The sequence below is a fragment of the Saccoglossus kowalevskii genome, chromosome 10 (assembly GCF_978046115.1).
Source record: "Saccoglossus kowalevskii chromosome 10, keSacKowa6.1, whole genome shotgun sequence".
Classification (NCBI taxonomy): domain Eukaryota; kingdom Metazoa; phylum Hemichordata; class Enteropneusta; family Harrimaniidae; genus Saccoglossus; species Saccoglossus kowalevskii.
The window spans coordinates 30,060,327-30,080,733 of record NC_140650.1 but is presented as its reverse complement, the minus strand read 5'-3'; the positions used below and the strand labels follow the sequence as shown (position 1 = coordinate 30,080,733).

At 35.7% G+C, this 20,407-nt stretch overlaps 2 protein-coding genes and 1 non-coding gene across 3 annotated transcripts in view; 1 reads left to right on the top strand and 2 right to left on the bottom strand.

The window, feature by feature from the left end:
• The window catches only part of LOC100366945 (adhesion G protein-coupled receptor A3-like), an 84,060-nt gene extending 76,220 nt beyond the window's left edge, over positions 1-7,840 (bottom strand). The window contains exons 1-2 of the mRNA XM_006825896.3: positions 7,082-7,840; positions 4,977-5,048 (exon numbers count right to left, since the gene is read on the bottom strand). Of these exons, the coding sequence (XP_006825959.2) occupies positions 4,977-5,048; positions 7,082-7,356 (347 nt within the window). The 5' untranslated portion in view covers positions 7,357-7,840. The remainder of the gene's footprint in view (positions 1-4,976; positions 5,049-7,081) is intronic.
• Positions 7,841-12,142: 4,302 nt separating this feature from the next.
• TRNAV-UAC (transfer RNA valine (anticodon UAC)) lies at positions 12,143-12,215 on the top strand. Its single transcript has one exon. It is a non-coding gene; the product is annotated as a tRNA-Val (tRNA).
• Positions 12,216-16,426: 4,211 nt separating this feature from the next.
• On the bottom strand, positions 16,427-20,141 carry LOC144344591 (uncharacterized). Its single transcript, XM_078006452.2, has 3 exons — positions 19,958-20,141; positions 18,630-18,742; positions 16,427-18,199 (listed from the first exon to the last, which is right to left on the bottom strand). The coding sequence occupies exons 1-3, from the start codon at positions 20,037-20,039 to the stop codon at positions 16,781-16,783; spliced, it is 1,614 nt and encodes a 537-aa protein (XP_077862578.1). The 5' UTR covers positions 20,040-20,141; the 3' UTR covers positions 16,427-16,780.
• Between the last annotated feature and the right edge of the window lie 266 nt (positions 20,142-20,407).

Here is a 20,407-nt window from a genome sequence, read left to right as displayed (position 1 = left end):
GAAGTGCTAGTAAAGGTTAGAGAGGGAAGTACTAGTAAAGGTTTGAGAGGGAAGTACTAGTAAAGGTTAGTGAAGGAAGATCTAGTAAAGGTTTGAGAGGGAAGTGCTAGTAAAGGTTAGAGAGGGAAGTACTAGTAAAGGTTAGAGAGAGAAGTGCTAGTAAAGGTTAGAGAGGGAAGTACTAGTAAAGGTTAGAGAGGGAAGTGCTAGTAAAGGTTAGAGAGAGAAGTGCTAGTAAAGGTTAGAGCGGGAAGTGCTAGTAAAGGTTAGAGAGGGAAGTACTAGTAAAGGTTAGAGAGGAAAGTGCTAGTAAAGGTTTGGGAGGGAAGTGCTAGTAAAGGTTAGAGCGGGAAGTGCTAGTAAAGGTTAGTGAAGGAAGATCTAGTAAAGGTTTGGGAGGGAAGTGCTAGTAAAGGTTAGAGAGAGAAGTGCTAGTAAAGGTTAGAGCGGGAAGTACTACCCGGTAGTAAAGGTTTGGGAGGGAAGTGCTAGTAAAGGTTAGAGAGGGAAGTGCTAGTAAAGGTTAGAGAGGGAAGTACTAGTAAAGGTTAGAGAAGAAAGTGCTAGTAAAGGTTAGAGAGGGAAGTGCTAGTAAAGGTTAGAGAGAGAAGTGCTAGTAAAGGTTAGAGGGAAGTGCTAGTAAAGGTTAGAGAGGGAAGTGCTAGTAAAGGTTAGAGAGGGAAGTGCTAGTAAAGGTTTGAGAGGGAAGTGCTAGTAAAGGTTTGAGAAAGCTAGCACAGGATGGAGATAGCAGTGTTGATTTGATAGCTCACTCAAAACTGCTGATTTGTAATAATATCTTGTGACAGCTTCAGAGAAAAGTACTAGCCATAAACGAAGTATGGAATGAGATTTAAGCTAACCTCATATGTTTGCATATCGGCGAGACCAAATTCCCGAATTACTGACAGAGGTGATGAAAATCTATTTGCGCATGCGCAACCTACCAGGCAACAGGCGAGGGAAGGACAGCAATATAAAATGTAAAAAAAAACAATAGACATGCAACCAGTGACGTACTCAAAACAGTTTTAAAAGATAGCTGAGAGAGCATGTGTGTGTGTAAAGAGGGGCATCAAGAAGAACATCTAGAAATACCCCCCAAATTTATTAAAGTATTACATTATAGCCAAAGCAAATTTGCATGTTCATTCAATCTTGCTCGATCAGAACAGTGAGTAAGGCTGATACAAGCTATTTGAAAGATGGTGGCCCTTTTACTTCAGGTGATTTTTTACGCTACCAATAGGAAACATGGATGAGCAGCACAATGCGTTTCTACATGTTTGGAACATTCAAAATCTGTCCTACCTTCCAGCAATATGTATAAACACAAAAATGATAAACACACAAACGCTATCAATTTAGAAATCGGGAACTGCGTTCCACACAAGGGCACAGTGGTTAGCTTGAGCTAAGAAATGCCAGAACTTGTCTTTTTGACTATGATTATTCAGTACAGTAACCAGGAAGGTATATATTTAGTTGTATGGTTATAAAACAATACTAAAGCAAATTCAGAAAGTACAGTTTTTCTCAAGAACAATGTCCGTAGATGTGCCTGTGTTGATAGAAAATGAATAGTTATGAATGTAATAGTAAATCTTCCAAATGAACATTGAATACAATGGCATTTTGGTGGCTTAGCTCGAGCTAAGTATTCAGGCATGTTTTCTTAGATTGGGTTAACGTTTTTGACCTCATACATGTAGTCGCTGTGCGCAAACGCAACTACTGAAACAATAATTGAAAGCTTATCAAGGATACATCCGGTTAATACTGTATCAATAATAATCTTTCGCCAAGTGGATGGTGTGTTTATCAACACCAGGGCATGACTAGTGTGACTACTTACATTTATAATAATCAGTTTATAATAATCAGGGACTACATTGTCTCTGACTTTTCTTGAGACAGTGTGTGTTATGTCTAGACGCTACGTTATTTCGAATCATTTAATTAAAATTACGAATGGTTACCAACTAATTGTCAAACAGTACTGATTATTCATCATATGAATTGTATGCCTTTATTTACCGGTACTAATAATCTGGACATTAAAATTAATAAAACATGAGAGATGTTGTACATGACTACACTAGTCATGTGAAAGTGCCAGCTGACTTGTGGACATACAGGTATTAAGATCTCCCAGGAGTTACACAACACATCTCAAATAAAGCTATGACTTTGTCTACATGGTTTCTAGGGAGAACTCAATCTAACATTATATAACGGCCTTGACCAAACATGTGTTATGGAACATAGTCATTGAAATCCATAATACTGGAATAAATTTCTAATCCTGAGGAACAATTATAGGATTATTAAAAAAAAAAACACAAGGTCAACTAATTATATTGAGGAATAGATGTAAAACTGAGCAAATAAATGCATGCATGTAAAAAATACAAAATTTGGTTCCATTTACAATGAGAAGTATTTCTGAACACTGAACCAGAGAGAATTGATGAATTGGCCTCATTTCGTAAGCTCTCCCACAGACATACATAAATCAACGATAAATAATTTGCCTGTTAACTCATATACCTGTAATACGTCAGTGTTTTGCCAAGAGCTGAATACTTTGAACACCATATATTTTCCTGCCAGGATTTTAGAACAACACAATTTTCAAGTATTCTATAATTACTTTACTTTATTAAATTTGGTCTAGAAGGTAATAATATCCCACAAGTTATGTCTTGTTCAAATTTTTTTTTTAAATTTATGCAGACTGTGAAATTTGCTTTCTGAAAAAATTGAGATTATTACTAAAATGCTAATCATTTCTGTGGTGTGAAAATTATGATTCGTGCATACATAATTTTGCATCATTCATATGTAAATTAGCCACACTTCATGAGTAAACGATTAACCACCATGTTAGGTAGGGGAAATACCACAGGTTGATGATACTTTATACAGATCTGCAGGGAACACATCGAGGTAGGGATGACAATCAAGAGAGACTTGGAAATAATGGTCGCCTACTTAGGAAATAAGTGCAAACATCAATAATCTCTTTTGACACCTAATTATCAATTTATCTTTTAGGACAGGATAAGGTCAAATTCTCATAAAAGCAAAGGTGTTATTAACAATCTTGTACATTATCTAAAAATAAACACACTACACCCCCATCTCATAATGTGAACCATTTTACATCACAGTCCCAAAGAAACAGAGGTTTATATCAGCTGATAATAGCTTTTTATGGAGGAAATAAAACTTAGTTGAAGGTTAGTAAATCTGTATGGTGATAGACACTTGACTATCATTTTGAGTGAAAGATTTTAGACAGCTGGGAAACAATAGTCATGAAAGATGTCAAAACAAACAAGTTTCTTATTCTTTTTATATTGGCTGGATTGTTACAGTGAGGGTTAAAACTACTTCTAATTTGACCTCATTAATTCACAGCACTGTCTTTGAAACATCTAAATGTTAAAAAAACAATGGCAGCCGTGATAAGTAGGAGAAATGACTATTAGTGATTGCTGCACTGAAGACAAGAACAATAACAAAACGGATATTGAATTTTAGTTCAGATATTATAATTAACTAAATATGAATCAAAATTAAACTATCTTGAATATATAATGCATGTATAATGTTCATTTATTGTTTTTGTTTTACATACTAGTACTAAGTAATGCATGTAACAGCGACTACAATGATACTATGTGACATCCTTTTGTCAACACTGGAATAACAATAAACATATAAGAACAGGACTTGAAATTGACAGTAACCTGACATTCACAGACCTACTATTCAGCTAACTTTTCCAAAAAAAAACTATTTCAATAAATAACACATTGTCTTCAAAGCTAAGGGTGTCTTACACAAATTAAGCAATGTGAAATTTATTTATTTATGTGAACACTTCAAGTGTCTGCCAAACCTGGACTACTCAATATTACCATGTAACTATCAGCTTTTAAATTCAGCAGCCCAATTGGCTTCCAAGATTTTTTTTTTTTAATTTCAAGCCCTCGAAAATATATGCCTATAAACCTTTAGGTATATCAGTTGAGTTCCTCTATTCATGCTGATATTGACTACGACACACATTCTAACAAAAGCACTGTACCAGTTTTAAAACGACCTTAAAGGGCTACGGAAGCAATGCATTGTGGGATGATATATCATATAACATCATGTAACATAGGGGGATAACATACAGCAGCAATAACATGTCAATATACAAATAATACATAAAGGACAATACATTAATGCATTGCAATCATGATGGAACATTATTCAAATATAACAATAATTATTATTTCATATCCATTAGTAATTGTTTGTATATGCAGCATATTGGAACAACAGACTTTATACAGTATCTATAATATACAATATAATATAATACCAAGTGATCATTGGTAATATAGCAACACACAGATTACTTTCTATGCCATTGATTACTGAGAGCTAGCTTTAATATTGATCATAGATTGATATTCAGTAGCCATTCAAATCAAGAGTTTTGGCATCAACACATTAATGGGAGTCAGTTAGCTCTTAAATCGTGCCAATATTATAAACTCCTTTACCCCTACCCCCAATTGCCAGATATAGTATGCATAATAGATTGGCAAATAGATATGTTTATCACGACAGGCCAGGCTGTCATTCATGTATCCACACATATGGAACAAAGAAATGGAATAAACCACAGTGAAAGCCAGCTGTATCAAAGGCTGACCTTGGACATGCCAAATTGAGTGTGATACCTCTCAATTGTAACCATGCTGGGACCCCTTGGATTGTGAGATTACAAGAACCCGCACTTTTGAAGGGAAATTTCCCAGGGGCTGGAGGGTGGGGACAAAATAGCTGAAACTCAACCAGAAAACTGGATTTGCCTGTGCAATATAATTAGATGATATACACAATAGATGAGCACTTGCAACATGATCATTGGGAGTATGGCCGCACAGAACTGTGGGAAAAATAATGGTACTTACAATCTTTCCAATGAAGACAGACCCATGAATGTGCCAGTTCTCAGTATGCTTATAATATTGCCACTCAGGTTTCTGCAAACACAAAAATAATATTACAATTTTTTTGTAATATCTTGTAATAATTTTGTGATAGGAAAGTTAATAATGCAATATGAATATACAATCATAATTTTTAATATTGTTGTTGAAACAATGAAATTCTTATTTCATTGAAATTCTTAAATACATATATGATCCGGTTATTTTGGTACATACAATAATAATCCCTACACATGTGTTAGTGTTTTTTCATCAGTATTTCAACAAATATGCAACATTTTTACTATTAGTTCTGTCATGACAAATCATAATTTGGTTTACAGTATAAAGTATCAAACAACAATACATGTATTAAATAATATATGCTTTCATTCATACTGCATCTGAGAAAAGTATTGAAGCAGTAAGTTAGTCATTATGCAATTCACATGATTTTGTTGAAGCCGGCCTACATGGCCATCCCTACGATAGAAATAAGTTTATGAGAGTTTACAGGACTGAAGAGCAAGCAAAATTGTTTGTGTCAGTCAAATATGTTTTAGTCAAAACCAAAGTTATCTGGCAAAATACACGACCGACTGTAATCAGGTGTTCTAAAATGTTGGCTTTACTGAAAATAGAACATGTTTCATTATCCTTGCCAATTATGACGTCAGTTGCACATACACATGACCGATTATAAACAGCCGACGTCTACAGTGATGAGATATCATAATTTTTTTTAATACAAATGAACAAAAACCACTGTAAACAACTTTATTTTTGTGCCAGACAAATTTGGTAATTGCGAATTTTAAGACCGTGAATCACGGTGGTTGTTGTAAAATTTCATCTACATGGATGCCATCAAATTATCAGACTGTGAAACCAATTATCGTGAAAATTAAATGGTTTAAAATATGTAACTAGATTTAAAAAAATAGGATGCAGTTATGTTATGGTAAAAATGCTGGTATGTCTGATGAAAATATACACTAGTATATTTTTAGATTAAGTTACTATCAGTAGTTATTATCATTTAACACAGTTACTGAAAGTACCCTTGGAATTTGTTTAAACACCAAAAAATACAGTAATAATATATAAATTTGAATAATAATCCAACAAACATTTGAAATAATAATTGAACTCATTTTGGTGAATGTCGAATTATTTAATAAATTATAATAATTGTTGATCATAAAAGTTACACCATACTATGTAAAAGTAGATAATTACAGTGAAAGTTATTAATATTAAATCAGAAGAAATTGTTTCAAAATGTTAACAAGGGGAATGTTTCTTGTCATTAATGAGCAAGGGTAACAAAAGGTTATGCCAATTGTACATCATTGTAATTTTTGAAAATCATATTATATTACATTTTGTTGTTGTACATCTCACTGCATAAGACTGCACAAAGGTAGCTAACAGCCAAGATCAAGCCTGGATTATACTGCATATTGAGAACGAGAGCGTCATTTTAGTCTAAGCATGACGCGCAGAATCATTGGGAATCTTTTGACTTACCGTAGCGCTAAAGAGACAAACCGGTATTCTGAATTAGTTCAGATCCAAACTACTTGAATGCAGCAGGTTTCAAGTATATAGAAGAATCACCAAGCAAAATGTGTCAGTGCCACAAAAGCGTTAATTATTACGGTGACAGACAGAATAAAAGACTCGAAAGAACAGATCGGAGACCGGTTGAAAAACGTAAGCTGGCAAACATTCAATTTATATTTTTTTTTTTATTTTTTAATTAAAGTTGCCCTCATTATAGTCAGCATGTGGGACAGACTACAATTTGATAATATTGCTGTTATCATTTCACGATGGAAAACAGTTGGGCGTCTGTATTTTAAGTTAACGCAGCTTTCAAAGAAATTACTCGGTGGGTTGAAATTACTAGTGGCCGGATAATCGCTTTCCTGTGTGAGATCTGGTAACAACAACACGACATTCTTTTTTTTTTATCCACAATGTTGCAAATACTAATATAATAAAAATGCGATGTACACCGAGGTTAAAAACAACAGAGAAATCAACGTTTGCATTTGAAATCTAAACATAATAGAGATACTCACAGATGCACGGTGTCAGCAGGCATCAACGTAGGTTCGACAGGACTGTCTAGGCCACTACTAGAGCATACGATGCGCCTGCCTTTTGGTGTTCTTTCCGGGTCCTCCCCGGGTTTGGATCGCAACATACTACATGTACAACGCAGAGGACAACCGCTGACCTCAAGAAGTAATGTTTCGGAAAATATTACGACTAAGACTAACGTACATAAACTGCGTTTAGCGCTCAGATTCATCGTTTTGAGAAACACATGCCCCGAAACCATATGGCGAAACATATAAAATCACTAAGTTATTCCAGTGCGAAGTTCATCGCTGCTTTATCCATTGAAACGAGGCAACATTGAGATGTGGTTCCACGATCAGCGTAGTCGTTGTAGAACCTTCGATTGTACACTTCTCTCAGTGTAGTCACGTTAACATAAACAAGTCTAGCAAGTCCAGAAGTGGCTCGATGACACAGGTTATGATTAGAAACAACGTTGTAGTTTTTAAAATAAACCGATCAGCGGCTGAGACAGGGAAATCTGTTCTAATCCAGCGTTCCAGTTAGAGTGGTGCACATTACAGTGGCTTGATCGTTCGGCAAACCGATGTAACGAAATGTAGACAATCCGACCGTCGCGAGATTTACATCCAATGTGCTGCAACTAAATAGATCCTCCAACGTTCGCTTCGATCTATGTTTGTATATGAGGTCTCACTACAGACTCGGGTGTTGACTATACGTGAAAACAGTCCAAACGACAAGATTTTCACATCTGAAATGCCAAGTCTATCAAAACATCGTGGAGTAGTCGACTGGAGTTGACCTGTGACGTCATGGGATCGTATTTCAAGACAAACAAGCTGATTGGTTGATTGATTATCGTGCCTGACGTCACACAAAAGGTGTCAATGTTCTATCCCAAATCTCGCCTGAGGGCGCAGCACCTGTCAGTGGCAAGGAAACTGCGACATGATCGATGACCAATTTCTTTTAGTGTATTAATTCGTTGGGCCGGAATACATTAATGAGAGCTGTAACCGCAACAAAGCTATCATCAACGCAGTTCAATCATTTCTAGATAAATCAGCGCATGCCGACATGCTAACAAAAATAACGTTTTACAATAATTGTTTTCGGAGCTGGTCCTTTAAACTGTTATGTCTGTACAATGACAGGTACGATTGCAGGTACTGCGATTTGTAATATTTAATTGTAATTCAAGAATATTTAATTGTGCCGTTTTTTTTCGTTTGTCAATATTATTATATGTACCGGGTTTATGAATACCCTAAAGACAGCTAGCATGGTAGAGAATGATTCATATCTCCAAGGAAATATGTTAAAATGGGACAGGTGATAATGGCACACTGTTCTGCTACAAGGCATGATGTAGTACATTATTTACACTAGGATATTTTTATGGACTTTTAATAAACTTTATCAAGGTTATTCAGACATCATCCTCGGACTTTTCGGCAACAAATATTCATATACTTGTTCACATAACTCGTACATTACACACGGTGCGGTTTATTTATAATTGTTTACTAATATCTTGCAAGTTATAAGTAAATACCTATAATTAAAACGTGCTTGTAGCGTACAAGTTATTATTAAGTAAATATAAATACACCGTGCTTGTACGTACGAGTTCAGCGGGCTGAAGTTTCGGTCACCATTTCCACCCGGACGTTTCGGCGTCGGAAGTTTTATATTATGTTTTATATATTCTCTATTGAGTTCTTGCAGTTATATATATTTATTTATTTGTATTCCTACTTATTCAGTTATATATATTTACTTTTCAATTGTATATACATACAAATGACGAGCTAAATACATATAATTGAGGCGGACCCTCTTTTAGAGAGCTTATGTTGCAACTTATGAGTTAAAAGTAAATACGATAATACATAATATAAAACCAAACTGTAAGAACTCAATTGATGAGATATAAATCATTTGTGTGACTGGAACTTCCTACATTCGTGTCGTGTGCAACGATGCACGTGTTAACAATAAAGTTCTTGCAACCGGAAACGTTACATTCTCTAGTTTGTACGTACGTATGGCTTAGAAAAGGTCTATGGACGGATGTACGCACGCTTCGTAAGAATACAGTTCCTCCATCCCTGGAAACGGTCATTGTATTATGTGTGAATTGGCCTCCTTCCCTGGCAAAGGCGCGTTGCGGGTATGCGCAAAGCATTGTCACGTGATCAGTACACAGTCGGTCATTATTTTTGGCATCGTCAGTGCTGTGTTTTTTTTTAACAACTTAGTTATTTATTCCAGAATTCGAGTTTTTTTAATCATGATATCTGTATAAGGTCATATTTTAGCCAGCGAGTGGTTCTTTAATTAATTATATCTATTTTACCAGCAACGACACATTTTCGCAACAAATGTTCATACCTTTGCCCAGAAATTGTTCGCATTTGATTTTTGGAGTGATTGAAATGAACTCTATTTTATTTACCCTTCTTCTCGGCGCGAAACCAATATTTGTCTTCGATTTTCACATTTTACGATCGAAACAATTCATTCAAAATTGGTGGGCTGATTTAATATTTGTCACACCTCATTTTATTAATGTTAAATTCGACGATTTTTATGGATGCTCTTTTCGATCGTAAATGCAAATGGCGATGTTTTGAAATGACAATGTTCGCTGTTCAGTGCTAAATAAAACAATTATAGGCAAAAATTGAAGCATTGTTTTATACTTTTGCATCGAATAAATTCATTAGTTGTTGTATAATTGACTTGAATTGTTATGAACCCCCAAGAATCAGAAATATCACAGTTTTTCGATCGACCCGTTAACATAAACAACGTCATTTTGACAAGATTTGTTTAGCGATGTCAGTATGGTACGCGCCGTTTTTCCCTATTAAAACTAGAAAATGAATATATTCCCGATATTAATCTTTACCTGGCAGGAACTGGGTGTTTATGAGTTGGTAGCCTAGTTGTGATGCGTATCAGGTTTCAAAAAACCCAAATTTCATTGCTAATTTGGTTTACATGTTTTGTTTACGTTGTAGTTCCATGTCATTTGATGTCAAAGTGAAGGCATACAATGAGGTATCGCTTTGCATGACGGTAAATTTGCCGATTTCTGACATTGTTGTAATCTGTCTGACTTCCTGGCTCCCTCGGCCCCGGTGTGAACGGTTTGTTTACCCGCAACGCGGTTCGAGACAAAAGAACTCTAGTCATTCTAGACCGGAAGAGACTGTGGTAAGATATACGTTTATTGTTACCAGTTTTACAATCTGAGTTTGCGATCTGAGTTTGGTGCGATCTTGCTTTGGTGCGTTGAGATTGTACTCCTTACAATCCGACCAAATATCTGTCATGAATTTGTTTTCGCGTATCTGTTGATCGACTTAATTAGCTGATTATTAGCGAATTGCTGTGTTATGTCTGTCATCGTTTAGGCCTATTTGAAGTTTTGGACGGAACTTGGCTCAGTGATTTGGAACTAATTACGAGATAACCGTCGCTATTCGGACTACTATTTCTGACAGTTGGTATCCGTAGTTATTAATGTAGTGAACATTAATCAGAAGATATGACGTATTCAGTACTTAGTGTGATTGGCTTTATTTATTCGGAACATGTCAGAGAAATACAGATCAACTCGAGGTTCGAAGTCGCCACTTATCCTTCCGGGACACACTTTTTTACTACTTAAAATAGTGAGTTTTTAATATTTGGGCCTTTAAAAAACAAAACAAAAAAAAAAAAAAAAAAAAAAACGCGACCCGATATTTCATATTTTTTGGTCGGTCGCTGAGGGCAACAAAATATTTTTTTAGCCTTATAAATAATCCCATATGTGTACAATCGACTTGACCAGATGCGTTCAAGATCGAAGGACATTTAGTACGACCACAGTCCCTTCATAGACCATAGTGTCATGAATTTGTTTTCGCGTATCTGTTAACCGACTTAATTAGCTGATTATTAGCTGAATTGCTGTGTTATGTCTGTCATCGTTTAGGTCTATTTGAAGTTTTGGACGGAACTTGGCTCAGTGATTTGGAACTAATTACGAGATAATCGTCGCCATTTTGACAGTTTATATTCATATAGTTATTAATGTAGTGAACGATTAATCAAAAGATATGACGTATTCAGTACTTAGTGTGATTGGCTTTATGATTGAAGGTTACGCCCTAGAGTCTTTTATTGTTTTGTAATTGGTTAGAGTTTTGAAAATGAATAAATGAATAAAGAGAGTTTTGAGTTAGTCTTGGCGAGTACAGCACGATAGACGCAGTCTAAGTCCAGTCCTGGAGAGTCTTGGGGCGAGTCTTGAGACGCAGTCTTGGGCGAGTCTTGGGTCAGCCTTTCGATATTCTTGGGGATTTTTCCCCAGGGCGCTGTGTCTTATCATGGAGCTCCATGGTCTTATAGAGTGCTCGATTGACCGACTAAGACAAAGTTGAAACGTATTTTGCTGCGTGTGTCTTATTTGACTGTAAAGCTTAAGTGACTTTCCCAATCCCGTACCTCAAGGGGACGAGATATAGAGACGAGACGAGATTTCCCCCTGACACGTGTGGAGAACCCCAGAGGAGAAGAATTTTCCCCGTGATATATCCATGAAAGTTTCAGGCACAGTCGTTTGTTACATTTGACTAAATCGGATTACATGTACATCGTATCTAAACATTACGAAACAAACATCGTGTAAACGAGACTGAGCTGCCAATCCCGGGGATATTTCTATTTTGATTTTTCAGTACAGTAACTAGAGAGGTATATATTTATATTCCGTAATTATACAGAAATGACAAATTGCAGTGTGGCGGTGGGACACAATTTCTGTGGCACGAAGTGTGCAATCGACTTGACCAGTTGCGCTCACGATCGATCGGAGCACTATTGTAATTCTTAATAGTTTGAATCCCGTCTATTACCTAAAAGACCACAGAATTTTAGTTGGATTAAAAGTAACTCTGAAATTAATGAAGAAAAGGAAATAAAGCGTTTTGGTCAATCCCATTAACAGATGATATAACATTAACAGTGTGGAGACAAAAAGTCTTGCTAAATTAACGGATGGTTTCGTGGTGTAGTGGTTATCATGTCTGCTTTACACGCAGAAGGTCCTGAGTTCGATCCTCAGCGAAATCATTGGTGTTTTTTAAAGTAATAATTTTTTTTACCACAGAAATGTAATGTAATATTTTTTTTATTTCACGCCATAATTTACGCTTTTATATGTTATGTATTGCATAACCAAATCACCTCAGTGATAACAAATATCACAACTTATTAAATAGAATTATTTCGAAAATAAACATGTCTGTATCTGTTATCATTTCATTTCACAAACATCTACAAATTGGATGATATCGGACGTAAAACAAACAAACATAGAGAACGAATGGAAACGACAAAAGTGATTCCGTAAACAATCTTAGTACCAGTGACATGTGAGGGCGGGCTTTATAGTGACCAATGCAGAAAACATTCTTATCTCAGACTGGTAATACTAGTAATTGGAAATAAAATGATTGAAAAAAAATGATTGAAGAAATTGAAGTTGTAGCAAAATATTTTCGACTTCGGGCAAATGGTTTCAAACACAAAAAGATATCTCGGAGCGAGCTAATAAAGCACTATTCTGTTTGGGAAAAAACATTATGGGGGTTGGACTGCAGCCTGACCTATTTGACTGTAAAATATTGCAAATTTTGTTATATGGTAGTTGTGTGTGGGGAATGCGGGGTGTAATAGCTGACATAGAAAAAGTACAAAATAAGTTTTGTAAATTTATATTGAGAGTTAGTTTCAACGCTTCCAAAATAGCTGAACCGTCTCTCTGATTCACCGCTTACTGCAGTAAGCGGTGAATCAGAGAGACGGTTCAGCTATTTTAAAGGACTGTTATAATTATCTATACAATAGGGCAGAAGCGGGGGGTCTAGGTGTTGGGCTTTTGAGGTAAAATATATTTTATGTACATCTGGTTATGGTCATGTATGGTATGAACAAAAAATTGATAATAGCGAGATGTTCTTCAGTAAATTTAAAAGAAGATGTTTTGATATATCTAGACAGAATTGGTGTGCAGAAATTAATAAAAATGTAAAGCGTCAAACGTATTGTATGTTTAAACAAGATTTAATATGTGAAAGATATCTTGCTGATATTTCGTTGGCTACTCCTATCTATTCATGTGATGTAATTGAAAATAGTAGAACATTTGCGTATTCCACGTGACCAAAGGTTATGTCCGTTTGGTTGTAGGGTCACAGAGGACGAATACCATTTTACAATGGTTTGTCCAAATTATGAAGCACTCAGACTAAAATTCTTACCAAAATATTATTTTTCACCACCAACCAAGATGAAATTCATTGCATTGCTTCAGTGTACTAACTCGTTTATTTTACTAAGTTTGGGTAAATATTTGTTTAAGAGTTTTCATTACAGAGAAACTGAAATGGAAGTATAATTTGAAGTAAATGAATCTTGTAATTTTAAAGCGACCGTGTGTAATTTTAGTTTTGAAATGTAAAAGTACTTTAGGCCGGTGACCATATAGTGTGGAATAAAATAATAATAATAACATATTAATATTCCGTGATTATAAATAAATGACAATGCGAATGTAGTAAGTGAAAGTTGCCGAAAATCAAGAGGTATTACATCTTTTGTATGGAAATGCTAGACTTGCTTGGAACTTGCTTGAAATAGTATGAATCGGATAAAAAAACACAGAAAGTTAGTTGAATTAAAAGTTTCTCTAAAATAAGGGAAATAAAGCGTTTGTCCGAAACTGTTAACAGATGACAACTTTAATACTGTGATGACAAAAGGTCGTTTTAGGTTTGTGGATGGTTTTGTGGTGTAGCGGTTATCACGTCTGCTTTACAAATTATTCAAAATAATGTTTTATTTAATTAAGAAAATACTTGGTGCGTTGATGTTTTTAATACAGTGCACCAAATATCCGTCGAATCGCAATGTCAAAATGACCTGAAAAAGACGTGTTTGCTCTTCAGACTTCATAGTATTCGGAACATGTCAGAGAAATACAGATCAACTCGAGGTTCGAAGTCGCCACTTATCCCTCCGGGGACACACTTTTTTACTACTTAAAATAGTGAGTTTTTAATATTTGGGCCTTTAAAAAACAAAACAAAAAACAAAAACAAAAAAAAAACGCGACCCGATATTTCATATTTTTTGGTCGGTCGCTGAGAGCAACAAAATATTTTTTTAGCCTTATAAATAATCCCATATGTGTACAATCGACTTGACCAGATGCGTTCAAGATCGAAGGACATTTAGTACGACCACAGTCCCTTCATAGACCATAGACCCAACTTATCAATTACAAATTTCTATTTTTAATTTTCAGTAAACTTAACTAGAGATGCATATATTTATATTCTGTGTGTGACTATAAATAAATGACTTGGAACTTGCTTGAAATATATCAAGAATATTCTAATTCATATTAGTTTGAATATCGTCTATTGCCTAAAAGACCACAGAATGTTAGTTGGATTAACAGTTTTTCTAATGTGAAGAAAAGGAAATTGGTGAAACCATTAACAGACGATACAACTATAACAGTTTAGGGACAAGAGGTTTTATCAAATTCGCGGATGGTTTCGTGGTGTAGCGGTTATCACGTCTGCTTTACTCGGAGAAGACCCTGAGTTCGGTCCTCAGCGAAATCATTGTACTTTTTTAAATAAAAGTAATACATTTTTCATTGGTATTTTTTATCAAAGTAATACATTTTGTTCACTACAGAAATGTATTATTTTTTTAATTTCACGCCATAATTTACGCTTTTATATGTTGTGTATTACATAACCAAATCACCTCAGTCATAACAAATATCAAAACAAAATAGAATTATTACGAAAATAAAATTTTTTTCATATTTTATTCATCCCATTTTACAAACATCTACAAATTGAGTGCTATCGGGAGCAAAATAAACAAACTTAGACATAGAGAACGAATGGAAACTACAAAAGTGATTCTGTAAACAATTTTAGTACAGTGACATGTGAGGGCGGGCTTTATAGTGGTCAATGCAGAAAACATTCTTATCTCAAGGCTGGTAATAATTGGAAATAAAATGATAAGTAATCAGAAATCTATATTCTCTAGTTGATATATATATATATATCACATCACGAATAAACTGGTACAGTAGTATAAACCAGAGATAGGCGGTGTACTTCCCATGTATTGTCCAGAACTAATCTGAAAAAAGTTCCCCCATCAAGGTAAATATGGCAGCAATTTTTTCGCTGCGCTCTGTTTAGTGATGATAACAAATGTTCAACACAAAACATTTAGGGGAGTTTTACATGATCAAGAATATTATATATATATATATATGGCAGATGTGGCATTTTTGTAGTATTGACACAACGTGATGATTTATTCGGTCATTGGCTCGTGATAATTTTGATAACATTTGGGGACATTTGTAATTCTCAGTGACATCACTGATCACATGACTAATGATAGGCTTTAAGCGACTCCCATTGCTTTCCAGAAAGACGCTTGACAATGAACTTTTGAAGTTTATGATAATATTCGTTTACCCATCAGAACGACACGCTGTGAACATTCAGTTTCTTCACTAGACGTTGGAATTCTCTGCAGTCGGCCTTGCCACTTTAACATTTTGATGCAATTTATTTATAAATTGTATAGAAACAAAAGCATACCAACTATGAGTTACATCAAGTACCTGAGAGTTCATGTGGTACAGGGCTTTGTCGCTATCGTATAAAATAACTGGCGTAGGCAATATTCGAATATTTATCAACAACAGAACACTGATCTGTAAGTTAGTGATTTGTTGAGCAAATCGAACATAATATTGAAAGCTGGAAAACCGAAAAAGCATAAATACATTTCACCATTCTACATTTACGGGAATACAATATCAGAATGTGATGGTTTCGTGGTGTAGCTTGTTTACCGGACCGATCGGCCTCGCACGCAAATGACCCTGGTCCAGTCACTTTCGATATGCAAAAATTAAACAGCAGATAATGTCCAATAAGTAATAATGATCACCGGAAATCATTAAGCCATATTTAGTACCTGATAAATAACAACATCTAGGTTCCGTTTTATTGTTCTCTGGCGCAAAGCTGGCAAAAACGTTCCCACATGTCTAGGTTAGCTCGTTACGGTACCTTATTGTGCCCTCGATAATTGTCGCTCAGTTAACAGTTTCTCATGTAATTATATATTCATGATATAATCACATTTACAGTGTAAGTTGAATTGTTTCACTTCTAAATTATAAGAACAATAACCCAACATGAACTTTTTGGATATTTAAGTTGCTTAGTATTTGTTTTATTCTACTGATATAGAATGTTACATATCTTCAAGTAAAAGAAAATAATATAAATTATTTGAGTAGAATTTATTAATTAAGAACAAACTATATTTAAAATATTCTTGAACTTATCGTAACGTTTGTGGCACACAAATGAGAACACATTTCTCATATATAATATAATTATAATTATGTTATTAATTGTCGGTTAACACAAAATAACTAAATGACATGATATATAACTGATAAAAATTACTTTATCCGCGAAATGTCATTCCCACGTTTCCGAAATAATACAATAGTTTAGAAACTAAAAACCAATAGTTGTAGCAAGAGATGACTGGATGTACTAAATACTAGTTAGTGGTCAATTCGATGTTGACGTCTCTTGACGTCCCTGCCCAATAAAGGTTTTACGAAGTAACATAAAAGAGATGGCAACGCCCAGAATAAAGAACAACACTAAAATGACCATGATAACTGTTAAATCGAGTTGAACGTCGAAAATTTGAATTAGAGCAGACACGGTCACCATGACAACGTATGTCAATATGAAGCCACACATACAGAGAATTTGTGAGATTAAACTTTTGGTGCCCCCTGGTGATTTTCCGCAGACTTTTAGTTCGATCCACAAAAACAATCTGATTATTACCCAAGCCAGGAGTACAGCGATGTACTGGATGAGAGGAATACGAATAATTTCTTGTATCCTGACCCAGGTACGACCCTCGCCGTCTGGAATCCAACTATAACAGTACAGAACAATCATCAAGTAGACAGACACCGGAAGTACTCGGCACCACCCCGGTACCGTCTTCCATACTGGCAGCCCGAACAATTGAGTAACGCACAGGAGCCAGGCAAACCCGAACACGAACATCGGCCAAAGTGAAGTGCCAAGAAGATCGGGTCCTGCAGTCTGACTGGCTACAACCCCACTGTGTATCAACACCCAAACCTCCAATAAGAGACGCCAATATCGATTCAGGTGAAGACGCGTGTACATTAAACTGCCTTGAAGGAGGATTATCCAAGTGTGAAAAAAACCAAAGGCGTGTCCCCAGGTATTTTCCATCGGGTGGTACCATAGTGTGTATATGGCTGCCCATGAGAACGCATACCCGTGGTATTTACGAATTAAAGTTATTGGTCCGCTGGACAAACGAAGACGTCGGCTGATTTTACCAGTGTGTCCTGGTGCTGGCCACCCGAATAGAAGTCCACGGTCGCGATACTCCATTAGTAGTACAAAAACTAACAACATAATAACAGACCCCTGTGAACTGGCGATGCTAACGTCCTGTGCTGTTCCGTCATAAGTTAAGTGTGTCTGTACAAGGTGTATGATATGGAATACTACATTGATGCCAAAAGACGCCCAGTTGAATTTCGACATCTTGGATGAATACTTGGTCTCGCCGACTGTCTGAGTTTTTGAAATTTGTTGCCAGTATAAGATCGACCAGATGAATATCTGGTGACAAGAATAACAGAGCCAAACGGCCAGTCTAGTAAGAGCACTGATGTCATCATACGGTAGCTTCCAATAGTACCAGCGTCCTGTCCTACCGGTACCATAGCGACCGTGCACGCCAGGTTCTTCAGTGAATGGTTCAGGGAGGAATCGTTGTTTCGATGAGTTTGTCACATTGTGGTCGTAAGGCGATGGAGCGTGCCAACCCCGCATCGATCCTAAAGTAAACATTGCAACCAGAAGAGCAAGTACAAATGACATGCCAACTAACCACACAGCTATGTCTTGTCTCGTTGTTTTCTGGTTTTCCTGGAGAACGAAACAAAATGTATAATTTAAGCCAAAGTTTAATCACACCACAATGTCTGATGCATTATAACTCAATACCGTATTATAGCTACTTATAAATGACTCAATAAATATACATTCAATCTTGCTAATCAAATATGCAATTATACACAATGTATATCCATTATAGCTAATTATATTTGCAATATATCTAATTATATATTATAGTTAATTCTTTAGTTAATTACAAATGTAATCTGACTTCTTGCTGTTCCCGGAGAAAAATCTGCATATCTGCATAATTTAGGTATTACTATAAAAAAACCACATTACCAAGTCCAAAGACACACTCTGACTCAATAAACATATATGCAATTATGGTCAATTATATATGCAATCTAGCTAATTATGTATGCAATTATAGCTAAATTAGATAACTTTGAAGGTATACCTTGCCATTGGCCAGATTAATATTATTTGCCAGATCATTTGAACTGTTACCAGTGTCAGTTGAGTGGTAGTTTTTATTGCCTCTAATTTCAATCTCCTTATCTTCCTTGGTATCTAGAAAAAATCACATACAAATGTTTGAAAGGTTTATTGCAGATAACGAATCGTTGATATATTAACAAAGGAAATTAAACGATTTAAGAGCATATATGAGCCACTAACAGAAGAAATAGACTTTAGCCAAATGTCCAGAATGCCAGCAAATTTATTTACGCCATGCCACAGTCCCTCTATCAAGGGACTGTGGCCATGCCAACCGAATTGTGTCCATCGACCGACGTTGGAGGCGCTACAGAATTCCAAAAGGCGAAACAAGACAGCTATGTAAGCACGTGACACCCATTAAGCTAAGAATGTGCTCAGACTCTGGCCGTATTTTACGATTCACCGTGGCCAGTGTAAAGAGGCGCAGTTATTACTATATAGCTCAACAAAGTGGAATTTGGACAATGGAGTCTGTATGCGAATAGCACAATCAAATGTATTTTGCTCAAATATTGACGATTAATGGCTGGTGACAAATTCATTGTGTTTATCACAGTCCCTCTATAGAAGGACAGTGTGGGGGACACAGTTAAGAATATAATACATTCAGACATGTCATGCCCCATAATGGATTTCTACCTAGATGTAAGTTCGTCACGTGATGAGACATTTTAATTATAGAATCAGTAATAGTATGGTTGAAAAATTGTTGCTATGCACTAGTATTGAATATTTGTGTATAAACAGAGGCTGTTTCCACTTTACAGTAACTATTGTTTATGCCACTGTCTCTCTATAACACGAAGGTATTAGCATTTTACACACATATTTAACATTGTATTCAATGTATTCAAGTTTGACGTTTTCGTTGGCCACTCTTACATGGTCTCAATTTGAAATAATTAAAAAACAATTTGAAATGAATTAAATTATATACTATATATCATGTGAGTTCACAATATAATAAAAATGGCGGCGTAAAGGTTCATGTAATAATCCTGCAGACGACTACTAGTAAATGGACAACGTTATTTTGATTTAATTGCGAGGCCGGCTGGTATATAATAAAGCTCGGGAAATAGCATTATCGTGTGCACACTGTTGTGACCTTTTCTGATATTGTGCAAAACCCGAAATATTTGTAGTCAGCAATGGCTACCATATGATATCAGTGAATTTCTTGGAGATAACAATGGCGATTTATCCTTGGGTAATAGACGGTTGCTAACCGTGGGTAATACTATTAAGTACATTATACGATAACACCTGTGGTGGGAAACTTACCTTCAAGCATAATTCCCTTGTTTACAAAACTGGAAGACCGTTTTTCAGAATTCAAATCTGATCGCTGTGGATAGAAGTCCATGTTCACTAACCATAAGATAGGCAAAGGTCAATATCAAGGTCACATTGGATATAAAAGGACGATGTCCTTAAAATAGGACACACTGCCTTTGTATGTACGCGTTGGGTCGCGGTCACGTGACGATTGTACTGTAAATAAACCGTGAGTTGTTTATGCGCCGTCAAATGAGGATTTTCGCTGCTGTGTGTACGACTTAAAGCATGCCCAAAAACGATGTCCAGTATTATAATACTTAATACTCAACTTTTAAACTTAATTTCTACATTTGTAGTTTTATAGTTTCTAGTCGTGTTGTATGTCGTATGTCTTAGTTTAAGTTTTTTTAAAGACCATACTGCTGTACCTCTGCGTCAGTGTTGTGTCAATAA